Source organism: Lycium ferocissimum, chromosome 9, assembly GCF_029784015.1.
Source record: "Lycium ferocissimum isolate CSIRO_LF1 chromosome 9, AGI_CSIRO_Lferr_CH_V1, whole genome shotgun sequence".
NCBI lineage: Eukaryota > Viridiplantae > Streptophyta > Magnoliopsida > Solanales > Solanaceae > Lycium > Lycium ferocissimum.
In genome coordinates, this window is record NC_081350.1 from 46731986 (window position 1) to 46744889 (window position 12904).

The 12904-nt window shown below is 33.4% G+C and overlaps 1 protein-coding gene across 3 annotated transcripts; it reads right to left on the reverse strand.

Annotated features, from left to right (window-relative positions):
- Window positions 1-1692: 1692 nt before the first annotated feature.
- On the reverse strand, window positions 1693-8017 carry LOC132031105 (arogenate dehydratase 2-like). 3 transcript variants are annotated; one of them, XM_059420973.1, is made up of 11 exons: window positions 7756-8017; window positions 6892-6959; window positions 6460-6552; window positions 5300-5500; window positions 4314-4394; window positions 4129-4224; window positions 2910-2987; window positions 2766-2831; window positions 2589-2656; window positions 2177-2258; window positions 1693-1866 (listed from the first exon to the last, which is right to left on the reverse strand). In XM_059420973.1, the coding sequence occupies exons 1-11, from the start codon at window positions 8012-8014 to the stop codon at window positions 1810-1812; spliced, it is 1149 nt and encodes a 382-aa protein (XP_059276956.1). In that variant the 5' UTR covers window positions 8015-8017; the 3' UTR covers window positions 1693-1809. The 3 variants fall into 3 exon arrangements, with proteins under 3 accessions (XP_059276956.1, XP_059276955.1, XP_059276957.1); XM_059420972.1 differs by having other exon boundaries at window positions 2742-2831; XM_059420974.1 differs by lacking the exon at window positions 2177-2258 and having other exon boundaries at window positions 2742-2831.
- Between the last annotated feature and the right edge of the window lie 4887 nt (window positions 8018-12904).

Here is a 12904-nt window from a genome sequence, read left to right on the forward strand (position 1 = left end):
TTATTTTGTAACCTAGACACCTAGGTAAGCCAGTATGCAATTGAATTCATGACAACCACAAAAGAGATCAATAATTCTAGCTGAAATTATAGCTAAGATGAACCACAAAGCTAGTGAGTGAAGTGACAGTATAGATCCATTAAAAGCAAGAAAAATGCAGAGTCGCCGCCGCGCATAAGTCAGAAAATGTGCTTTAAATTCTCCTGAAGAAATAATGAGGTTAAAACCCCTACTCTAATTGTAACTTTCAACCTTCGCAAATTACCCTTTTTTTGTAGTGTGCGCGCACAAGTATATTACTCACCCAAATAAATGAAATAAGATAAAAAGAAAAGAAAAAAAAGTGAAGAAACCTATCGGATGAAGCTAATAATCTACATCAATTTGCATGTCTTGATTGATCACAGATTGATAGGATAATTAAGTAGGCGTTTGGCCATCAATTTTCAAACCATGGTTTCAAAACTAACAAATATCAATTTTCAATGTCATATTGAAATGGTTTGAAACCATAGTTTGAACCCAAATCATCCAAAAGATTGCACAAAATTTAAACCATGGTTTCAACTTTTTAAATACAAAATTTAACCCATAAGTTAATATTTTGTAAAAAAAAAGACTCATAAGTTGTAAATATTTTTAACAATTACCCTATCAATCATTTACTAATCTCATTAACTTCCACCAACCTTTATTTATGTCTATCAACCTTTAATTTATGTGGGAAGATTATATTAAATAGTAGTTACATTACTATTCATGTTAAATTTTCGATTTTATTCAAGTAAAATTTGATTAATTGATGTTGCATTTTTTTAGAAAGCTTTCTAGTGGTGTACTAATTTTGTTATAAACAATGATTTGCTCATTTGATAAGATTGGATAAGAATTGAGAATGTTGACAGCGCTTTCACAATTTTACGCTTTTGCCTCTACAATAAAATACGACTTAAAATATCCAAATTGTATGTCCAAACATGGTTTGAAATCAGGTTTTGGACATGGTTTCAAACCATGTCCAAACGGGGCCTAAGTTGTCACCATTGTTGTAATTGTTAGCAATGGTCATTAGGATGATACCGGACACCTAGTTATATGCCGTAGTGATTTTTTTCACACTATAAAGATGGTACTTTGCTACTATGCGACCAGGAGTTCACGAGTTCGAGCGTCGAAAAACAAACTTTTCTGCAAATGCAGTAAGACATAGATATAGACTTTCGCGTCCCGGGGCTCTTCTGACCCGGACCACGCATAATTTGTTTCAACAGACCTGGCCGCTTTTTTATAGCATGGTGATTAAGTCTTAGTTCAAATCTCGTGATGCACTATCTACCTTAGGCACTAAGCAAGATGTAGAGTGGTTTGATGGGTGATTGGATTCAACTGAATCCACTACTTTCTGCTCAAATCACTTATACACACACACATAAGAAGAAAATTGTCTGAAAAAAGAAAAAAAAAAAAAACCCCTCTGTTTGGGAAGCTTTCTCATGTCAAATAACAATAACTTCAGCTCTTAAATAGGAACAAGCAATAGTTCCAGGAAATGACACAAGATCAACCATTTACTATATAAGTAAAGAAAACACATGCTAGTACACTAAATCATCTACTATATAACTATTACATGATCTATTTAATTCTTTATTAAAAAAATGAATAAATAATTATTCTATAATAAATACTATATCCAAACACATGATTAATAGTATATATCCCAACAGCTTTCTCATGTCAAATAACAATAACTTCAGCTCTTAAATATGAACAAGCACTACTTCCAGGAAATGGCACAAGATTAAACATCTATTGCACTGTATCTATCGGATAACAACCTAGTAGTCGTAAGAATGTCGCGAATTCCTGAAAGGAAAAAAATCACAAGTAGCATCGTTATCTTTATGTCGTAAAACATATTAATAATAATAAGAATCCTTATCTTTATGCACAAGGAAACTAAGAAATAATAGTCTCATATATAGAAATGCTCAAACAATCAAGAATCTAGCTGAGTGAATTCAAATCTTTTTCATATTTTTCCAAGCAGTTAGCACAAGTAGTAAAGTAAAGTTTTTAGATTATTCAATTCTTTTTCATATTTGTCCAAGCAGTTAGCGCAAGTAGGAAAGCGAAGTTTCACACTTTTCAACAACACATTATTATCATTACAGACCTGCAAATGCCCTAAAGCATGTTGAACATGAGGTTCGGCCATGGATGCCTCAAAATCTATATAGAAAAGGTATTCAAAATACCTACAAAAAGACGTGAAGGACAAATGAGCACAGAAATGTGGTACTTATAATAATGTAAAAACAGAAGCAGCAAACTATTTAATCCCCATGATTTCATGTGCATGACATGCATTTTGTAAGTTGATGACATGCATTTTGTAAGTTTAAGGCAAAGAGAGGGTTTGCCACTTCCTGAAACAGGCTAACTCCCTTTATGTGAGACGATTATTTAGTACAAGGAAGCATTAAATTAGTAAAAAAAATCGCGGTCAAAGAAAAACTCCTTTGACTCTCCAAAAAGTAACTGTGTCACATAAAATGGGACGGAGGGAGAAATAAATTAGCACTCACTTGGCAGTCCCTGTATTGAATGCATCGACTACTCTTAGTGGCTGCTTTCTCTGTGGTCTGCTTTCAATCTAAACATGTGCCAGGAAAACAAAATTATAATGTATTTTACGTAACATTATAAGATAGGAACATAGATTGTGATTGTCAATTCACCTTTGTCAAATTAATATTCCGCAAAGCAAATACAGCCAATGCTTTAAACAGAACGCCAGGGCCTTCTTCCAACGAAAAGACGATACTAGTCTGGAAGAAAACAGCATTGAGTTTCAAACTAACCAAAGGAATACACGACCAAGTCGGAAATAAGAAAGCCTAATGTACCTTGAAAGACTTATCGGTACTTGGAATTATAGGGTCTCTAGCAAGCACCAGAAAACGCGTTATACTGTCAGAGTTGTCCTGCAAAGGCCAACTTTTTCAGCAATTTGAATACCAAAGTATATTAAGTACTAAAATCACTTTACCGTGAAAATCTACTTGTTGATTACCTCTTACATGCTCAAGGCTTATATCTGCCGGGGGCCATTTCATGTGAAGTTCCACTCTCCCTAGCAAATAAGTTGGCATGGCAAATCTAGGACTTACTACTTTTTTCTTTCTTTCTTTTTATGGAGTCAACGAGATCCATTTACGCTTAATATTTTACATGTCTACTTAACGGTCAGGAACTGTAACTCCTTGATTATCGCATCAAATGAATTGAAAAAGACTGCAAATATAATCTGTTATCTTTATTTTTACAATCAGGACCTCGTTTATCAAAGGATGCTGTAAACATATTCAAACTTTTCCTGTTTTCAAATGTGTGTCTCGCTGATCGCATATGAGACACTTTTTCCTGATTAGTTACCATTTTTTCTGACTTCAACCCCTCTTCAATGTACTTTCATTGTGAATGATATGGCCCTATCCTTTGGAGCTAGATTTTAGTCAATAAAAAGGAAAGAGGGTGCAACCATATACTTCAATTAATTTGTAAGTAACACATCCATTAAATACATTTGCTAATAGGAAAATTACATGTTTAATATAAAAACCAGACGAGTAAGGCTCACATGTGAGAGTCTGCTGTTTCATTGACCTTCATAACAATGATTATATCCAACTTTTCTAAATCTTGCTGTTCTAATAGCCTGTTTGGCCAATCTTCCAAAATCTGCTTATTTTGAAAAATCTTTTTGATAGAAGTATTTTTCAGAAAAATGCTTTTGGAGCAGTTTATGTTTCGCTACTAAATTTGAAATACACATTTGCCAATTTAGGGCAACAATTTGTACTTAGCTAAGAATCCTTCCCGTGGAAAGTTAATTCTTCAATTCTGCAAAACAACTTTTGCTACTACTCAAAAGCATTTATTTTTTCCTAAAAGTTTGGCCAAACAGTAAACACCTCAATTCTTTAAAATAAGCACCCTTTTAAAGAAAATAAGTACTTTTGACTTCCCAGAAGCTTGGCCAAACATGCTATTATAAATCACATAGGATCTTTCTGATACAGTAAGTCGGTGTTGTGCTTAGAGAAAAGAACCTAAAATAATGACCTGAATGCTTTCAGCAAGCACATTGAGCCCATAGATTGCTGCAGCTCGAGAACCGGCAACTACGCCGGCATCCATCATCTTCTTCAAGGCAAGCAGCTGATCCGAGAGGGGAAACCACAAATTTAACTTATTTATCGTTATTGCTTACAACACAAAATAAGTTGCACGGAATGGTGGTAAATCACCTGAGCAGCTCCAGCTGCATCATCGACGTTCTCTCTGATGACACCTAACTTACTTAGAAAACTATCACTATGTGCAAGCGCCTGCAAAAGAGTAGTTCAACTAGCAAACAGGCGGAAACAAAGGAAAGTTTAACACCATTGCTGTCTAGATTATTCAATGAATGTTAAAGAGAGGGGGGACGGATCACACGGTTTGAATGGGAAAAACAATAATAAGGCAAATAGCATCAGGATATGACATGTCCCACCAACATATTTTTTGTTTTAGTTTAACCGACGAATATGCTATAACAAGTAAAATCAGCTAACCTTGATTCTTTTTAATAAATCAACTTGTGACTTATTAAAGATTATGAAGATTTAACTAGTTATCATATATCAGGTAGTCCAACTTACAAGAAATTGATCTATTATCTAGTATTGTAAATGGGTTCAATTATTTTTTTGAGCTTATCAAGAGAAAATGACTTTAAGCACACTTTTATTTACCAAACATCAATCGCTTATTATAAGCCAACTTATAAGCCAATCCAAACGGGCTCTTATTAAAGATTATGAAGATTTAACTAGTTACATACCTAAAACCAAAAACACTATACCTCGTAAAACAAGAAATTGATCTATTATCTAGTATTGTAACAGGCTTCAATATTTCATAGAGATCAAGAGAAAAATCCTAGGAGCACACTTTATTTTACCAAACACGTCAATCGCTTATTATCAGTCTTAAGACTTCTATCCAAACACATACTGGTTATTTATAAAATCAGTTCAGCATTTAAAACTTATGAGCTATCTATAATCAGCTAAACCAACAGGCTCTAAACAATTATTTTACTATGCATGGTTTCTTCTTATTTTTGTGTCCAATATTCCAACCCCTCCTCCCAGCCCAGCACCCACAAAAAAAAAAAAAAAAAAACGAGAGAAAGATGAAACAGAAGCAAAAATATGAAAAAATTAAATTTATTCGGTTGATAGATGACCTGCGGATGGCTCAGAACGCGTTTGACATGCTCCATCCCAACACCAGGAAGGGCTAGAAGGCAGAAATTAACTGCCAGCTGAACCTCACCAACAATATGCAGCCTGTGACGAAGGAATAAATCATAGTTCCTGTGAATACTACCGCTTAGAGAATTCTCAATAGGAAGAACGGCTTTGTCAGCCAGCAACCGTTCAACAGCCTGAAGAAATATAACCAAGAAAGACAACAGAAATGAGAAAATAGTTCTAATTTGGATGGAGATATCAGAATTCAACTTAAATTTTCAACCAACAATAGGGACAAGCCTGCTTGTATTATCAAGTCAAAACAAATGAAATGATTAATTTTGTCATGATTTACTCGATGCTTGAAAATTTACTGTTGAAGCAGTCTGAATTGAGAAAGACAACTTACGTAGCTTCACCCTGTGTAGCTCTTAGAATAATAGCTTGTTTGGATGGTTGTTACATATCGTTTCATAATGTATCGTTTCATCATGAGGCACATGGGTGAAAAATTACTTTGTCAAAAGGTGTCACAGTGACAAAAAGAGCTGAATGTGAAATTGTTCTAGATTAGCTTGATTTCTCCTAAAGCGCTATAAGGCATGACAAGAAAGTTTTGAATAAGTCATTTTCCGATCTCTAGTCATTTTAAATGTTAAATTCACTTGCTCTATAAATAAGGAGAAATCATTTTCACCTTCTACTACTACTGATAATAACCAAACACCACAAATACACTGCAAATTGATTTAGTAAATGTCTTTCCTACATAAAATATCTTATACAATTTCTTTTTGAACTTCACATCATATTAACCAAAGACTAAATGGAAATGGAATACGGGGAAAAGAGATTTAGTGAATTGGGACAAAGAGTGAATTAAGACGAGAAGGAGGAATGAAAACATTTGAAGGACCAAAAGTACAGTTCAACCTATGTTACTCGGACTCTTCAAAAATGATGCCGCACTCGTGTCGGATCCTCAAAAAATGTACTACTTTTTGAGGATCCGGCATGCATCCGCCGATCCGTCGACATTTTTGAAGAATCCGAGCAACATAGGTTTTAACCTGTTGCAATTGGTAGACTACTTAGAGTAAATTAACATTGATGCATATGAGCAATTTGATTTCTTTGGTACATTAAACTTGACCTTGAATACATCTTCAAATTCATCACAAGGAACCGTCTCACACTGAGGATATGCTTTTAAGGCTGCTTCCTCACTGTATGCCCCTGGAACCCCCTGCATTAACCAAATGGATATTCCATCAGATTCAAGATTCAAATTCCTTTTCTAGTTTTGCATTTCATCAACTTTCTAGGCACTAACCAGGGGACAGTTGGAGTATAGCTTACAGGTTCGGCCAAACCCAGTAGCTTTAATTTGGTCCAAATCTTGTAGTATTTATTTTAAGAAATTCATTGAATATGTACAAATTAAATTTAGAATCCGGTAACTTATTTAAAAAAAAAAAAAAAAAAAAAAAAACTAGAATCGCGAACCCATATGCTTCAAATCTTGGCTCTGCCTTTAGCTGGCACTAACCATCTCTCAGTTGTCATAAAGTTGATTGAAGAATACCTTAAAGGATATCCGCACGTTTGAACCATCACCCCAAGCCGGAGAAGAATCAGTAATAGATAATGGTCCTGTATTAAGTAAAATTTGAGAGAGTTCGCCATTTGGTCTATTAAGTTGTTAGAGAACGTTAAACATGCAAGGATGAATGAAGTGAAAAAGAATAAATTATAAGATACACAATGGGAGGTCCGTGTTGAAGACATATAAATAAATAAAAACATGCTGTCTCTGATAGCTTAAATTTTTAGATAAGATGATCAACACACTTCAACCAGAAAGGATGAACTCAAACAAATCTTAAAACGACAAATGATCTTAATGACTATCCCCTCCACAACTACTCCAATATCAATCATCATCCAACCACCATCTAACTAAGATTGCTATTTAGTAAACAAAATTGAAACACCTCTTTTAGAGAAAATATTGAATTTCAATTGTGAAGGGCATCTTGGAACAACGGTAAAGTCGTCTGCGTGTGACCGATATGTCACGGGTTCAAGTCGTGGGAACAACCACTGATGCTTCCGTCAGTGTAGGCTGGATGTTGGATATTTCGTGCACCGGACTGCCCTTTTATTGAATTTTAATTGACATCAATCGTTCTAATTTGATCAAGTTTGCTTAATGACAAATTTTAATTCCATGAAGTCAGAGTACCTTTGAGAGAAACAAACTTGTGAGCTTTCTAACCATATCTTGAACATAAGAAGGAAATTAACATTATATCAACCAATAAAGATTGTGGTGAGCGGTAGGTACTCCTACATCCTTAATCAGAAGTCTCGGGTTCAAGCCCTACCGAGTCCCGTTTATTAGGGAGCGCACCATGCATTGACATTCAGCAAAAATTAAAAAACTCACTTGGTAAAGAGCTCCAGTCCTTTGGAAATTTCTTATCCAACTTAGTTTCTGTTTGATCAACTAGCCTTTGCAACTCTGAATCAGAATTTGATGTACTTTCATCTTCAACTGACCTTACTTTAAAATTGGCAAATAGACCTCCAAAAACACCATTTTTGCCACCATGACAACCAACTCCATAATGTTTAATACTTATAGACTCAGTCACAAGAAGTTGTGAACCAAAACATCTTATATTTAATGCATTATTCAGAGCCATGTCAAAACAGAAAATAAATTAAAGAAAACAACAGAGAGTTCTTGAAGTGGAAATTTCTTGTAATGGTATACTTTAAAAGATGAATGGAGTAATGGGGTTGGGATATTCAAAGAGATATTCAAAGAGAAGCTCTTTTAATTCTTCTGTTTAAATTGTTGGTAGTGGAAAAGTTAGGTGAAAGTGAAGTGTGGGACAAGTTATAATATGAAGTGGAATTCTTTTAGTATAGTTCCAAGAAATTGGATTTAGTATCATTACATTGAACAAGGAGATTGACATGTGGCTTGAACTTTAAATTGTGTATGTGTACCAGTATGGAAGAAAATGAACTAAGAATAGGAATGAGTATGTAGGCAAGATTGGATTGTAATGATTTACTAGAGGACCCACCCACCTATTAACTTGTAATGATTTATTAGAGGACCCACCCACCTATTAACTTCCATAATATCTCAATTTGGTAATAACAGTGATTTAGTCATTTCAATTTGGTATGACAGTGATTTAGTCATTTCAATTTGGTAATGACAATGATTTAGTCATTGTGCTTCTGGAAAGTAATTTAAAAAAAAATAAAAAATTACATTGCATAGTTGTCCAACAAAATAACAGAAAGTAATTTTTTTAATATTAATTTTAATATAATCATATTATACTAAAAGTTGGAAGCTCCTACCGTCAAAGTTAGATTATAATTTTGTCCCTGCTATAAATTAAAATATAATAAAACATAAAATATTCAATATATTAAAAGTTGAGTGACAATTTAAACTAAATTAACAAAAGCAGATGCATTGAACCGGATAATAGTGGATGAATTGGTTCACATCCCAGTAATTAATATAGGCTATATGTCCATACTTCCTTAATGGTATTTTAGAAGACAACCTTTTCACATTCCAATTCTTAGTGGTTTGGTCTTCTAAGCTTCTACTGAGTTATAATATTTATTATAGCCTTTATTCCTACTTTATAATTATAAAAGTTGACATCAAGACATCAGATTCCCAGCTTCACTTTGCCCATTTTCCTTCTATCAGAAATGTTTAGCTTCTTTTTCATTCTTCTCCTTGTATTTCATTCTTCAGATAAATAAATCTCATAATCTTTTATATATAAGTTTTTTATTTTGGAATCTGATAAATGATACTTGCTTTGTTCTTCTGTTTTAATGTTAACTAACTGTGCAAATGTTATTATATTTTAATATAAATAAATGTGACTAATTTTTTTTTGGATTTTTGCAGTTGGAGTAAACAGGTTAATGGTGTTGAGATTTTTCGTCAATCCAAATCGAAGATGTTGGTACTAAAGGTTTGTCTGGACTAGCTCAAATGTGATCTCCGCTCAACCTTTATTTTTAAACAAAAAACTAATACAGTAGCATGCAAAGATCAGCAAGAAGACAAAATTGTAAAAAAAAACTGTTAATTAAATAAATGAAAAAAGAGCCTTTCAATTGACTTTTTGATGGGGTAATGTAATCTCACACACACAAACAGATGATGCCGGAATAATAGGTATGCAACTACCTCTAACACAATATTGATTTTACGGTTATTTGAATTGTATGTTTTATGCAATGAATTCTTTTGTATGATTTTGTAGGGAAATATAAAAGTAAGAGTGAAAATCATTAAAAATATAGGATGAGGTGTAAATAAAAAAAGAAAATATATTAAAGGTGCAAAACTCTTCCTACTTTAATTTGTTGTTAATTAGTTAGTGTAATATGATCTTCGCTATATATTTGGTCAAAGGATATTTCCATATCTTTTTTTACAATTATTTTCTTCTCTTTTCAGTTAATAGGAAATAATTTTTGTCTTTTTAATGGATCAAATATAGGATTGTTCAAGAAAAACTAAAAAAAGTTTATTTAAAAAAAAAGAATCAAACTAAAAAAAGGACTCAACATGTGCTTTCGTTTAGTATTGTAAGGAACTAATTTTGACAAAACATGCTATACTCCCCCCTCTATATCCAAAATCTATTTTTTAATGGTAAATATTTTGTTATATTAATTATCTAAACTTAATTAGCTTTTTACGTCATAATGAAACAACAAGAAAGATATTTTTGATGCGAGCATAATTGAACACATCAATATATTGTTCACAATAAGAGTCATAGTAATGATGGAGCGAAATAAAATGTCGCGGTGAAACATACATCGAGATTGCTCTAAAGAAGTATTAGGTTATGTACAATCATATCATATGCCGACACCCAATTACGTCAAAATTTATCTCATCAAACATCGCACCTACCTAACTAAATTTAATTGTTCCACTTTCCAAGTTTAAACGATCCATAATATTTTGTGTTGAACAATCGAGTCATTTGAGTAGGCTAACTATTTATCAAATTCAGCTTGTATTTTTTTCGTTAAATTAACAATTATTCATTACATGCATGTTTTAATATTATCTTATCATTTCAATATAACTATACTTACAAAATTGGAACACACGTGCAACGCACTTGTCTAGAAACTAGTATAATAAATACATGTATACACACACATATATCTTATACATTATTAATGTATATTTTGTTGTATATTGACTAGTGGTTGTAATTATTTTTTGGCTGAGGGATCAAATGTGTAAAAAGCTTTTTTTTTCTGGAGGATTAGTTTGTGCGTATTTCTCGAGATTCATTTGATCAAACTGAAAATCATATGAGAAAGCATTGATCCATAAAAATTTATAAGTTATTACAAACGTTAGATTGTCAGACTATAGTCCAATATTTTATCGATAAGGTTGAACAAACGTAAATGTACCGTTGACCAAACTTAATTACCAACAGTAACCCAAATATACAAAATCTATACATTGATATGTAAATTTAAATATAAATATGCAAACCTTATACATTTGCTGACTATTTTGTAAACTAGATCACCAAAAAGTATTGGACTATAATTTTCCCTATAATTTCCTGCTAAAAATTATTTAAATTACACGGTTTTCCCTTCAAATGGTTGGTCTTTAATTTTTGCCCTTCAAAATCGTACTTATACCTAGCGGGGCATAAGTTCTCGGGGCATAACTTGTGGGATATTTTATACTAAAATGTAAACCCATGCCCCACAAAAGGTTATTTGTTATGAGGGACATAAATCAAAAACCAGCAGAAAAAAGTTTTGTATAAATGTATCACCATGCTATTAAGTATTTTTATTTAAGTTCTTTTCTTTCTAAGAGGTGGAATAGAATAACCCGGTTAAAGCGTAATGATCATACGTCTGTAATGCATTGTATGTCCCATAATAGGTCCCATTCTTCTACTCTTTCCTAAGTCGATGGCTATTCATAGCTATTACCTTGACACCAAAGAAGAGTTCGACCCAATGCTTTATTTCTGTCCTAGTTGATCCTGATTCGACATTAGAAGTATATTAATTTTTCCCCAATAACCGAATACTTTTTTCTGTAAATACTGCATATTTGGTTCGAGACTAAAGTGCAAATGTCCCAAAGATTTGTCTAAATCAGCCCAAGCAGATGGTCTCGGACACAAACCATTTTTTTTTGCGCAAATTGACCTTCTTTTGGGGTGGTCTTTAAATTTTCCCCCTCAAATTGGTGGACTTTAAGTTTTGTCCTTCACTTGAAAAGGTGGCCGAAAATACTGAGATTCTGGGTTCGAAACCCCCGCTCAGGCATAAAAATAAAAATAATTTCGCAAGTCAAGACTTTGAGAAAAGTCTGCCTTATGCGGCATAAGTTGCCTTAAGGCATAACTAAAGGTATGTCGGATCCGACATATGTTGCCTTAAGGCATAACTAAAAGTTTGCCTTATAAGGCAACCTATGTTGGATCCGGCATAACTTTAGTTATGTCTTAAGACAACTTATGTTGTCTCCGGCAGAGGTTGCCTTAAGGCATAACTAAGCCTTAAGGCATAAAAGTCTGCCTTATAAATTGTCTTAAGGCATAAAATTTATGCCGGATCCGGCATAACTTTAGTTATGCCTTAAGGCGCTTATGCCGGATCCGGCATAAATTTTCCCAAGCCTTGCCTTGCGAAATTATTTTTTATTTTTATGTTGGAGCCGGGATTCGAACCCAGAACCTCATGGTTTCTACGCGAAGGGCAAAAATTAAAGACTACCAATTTGAGGGCCAAAAATTAAAGACCACCTCGAATGAGGGGTATTCTTGTGAATTGCCCGACACAAACGCTGCCCAAGACTACAAAAGCCCATTTATCGGCCCAAATTCCTTCCCTCCTCCAACAAAGATAAACAACAACAACATTATTTTTTTATTACTTTATTTTTTATAAGGCTTATTGCATATGCGGCCCCATAAACTTGTCCCTTTTTTTCATTTTGGCACCTCAACTTAGTGTTGTTCCTATTGAACCCTTGAACTCGTCCTCAAGTGTGTCTGTCAAACCCCTTAAATTTAATTTTTATTAGAAGCAGAAATTAAATTGGAAAAATGAAGGTGGATTAATATTTTAGACATGTGGTAAGCTATTCTTTAGGTCATGGATGTGTCGATTTTACTCTTCCACCGCTAGCTTAATTAATAGCTACTCTTTTCCCCCCTCCCAATTGCTGCTAATCTTAATTAAAAGATAGCATAATTAAATTAGATTAAATATTAGCATGTTGCTACATTGAATATGGAATACTATGTAAGTCGGATTGTGTTTGACAGACACACTTGAGGATGAGTTCAGGGGTTCAATAGAAACAACACTTAGTTAAAGTGCCAAAATGGAATAAAGGGACAAGATTAGGGGACCGCATATGCATTAAGCCTTTTTATAATGTGAAACTTACATAAATAGCTATCTTTTACTGGCTTCTAACTAGATATAACTATAAAATGCAAAATTACCAAGCGTAGCTACTTTTCTTTAAAAACGCG

Coding starts and splice junctions, on each gene's coding strand:
- LOC132031105 (XM_059420972.1), bottom strand. CDS start 8,014: ATGGCTCTGAATAATGCATTAAATATAAGATGTTTTGGTTCACAACTT. Junction 2,657..2,741: donor GGAATATTAATTTGACAAAG/GTGAATTGACAA, acceptor GCACATGTTTAG/ATTGAAAGCAGACCACAGAG. Junction 2,259..2,588: donor TTCAATACAGGGACTGCCAA/GTGAGTGCTAAT, acceptor GTCTTTTTGTAG/GTATTTTGAATACCTTTTCT.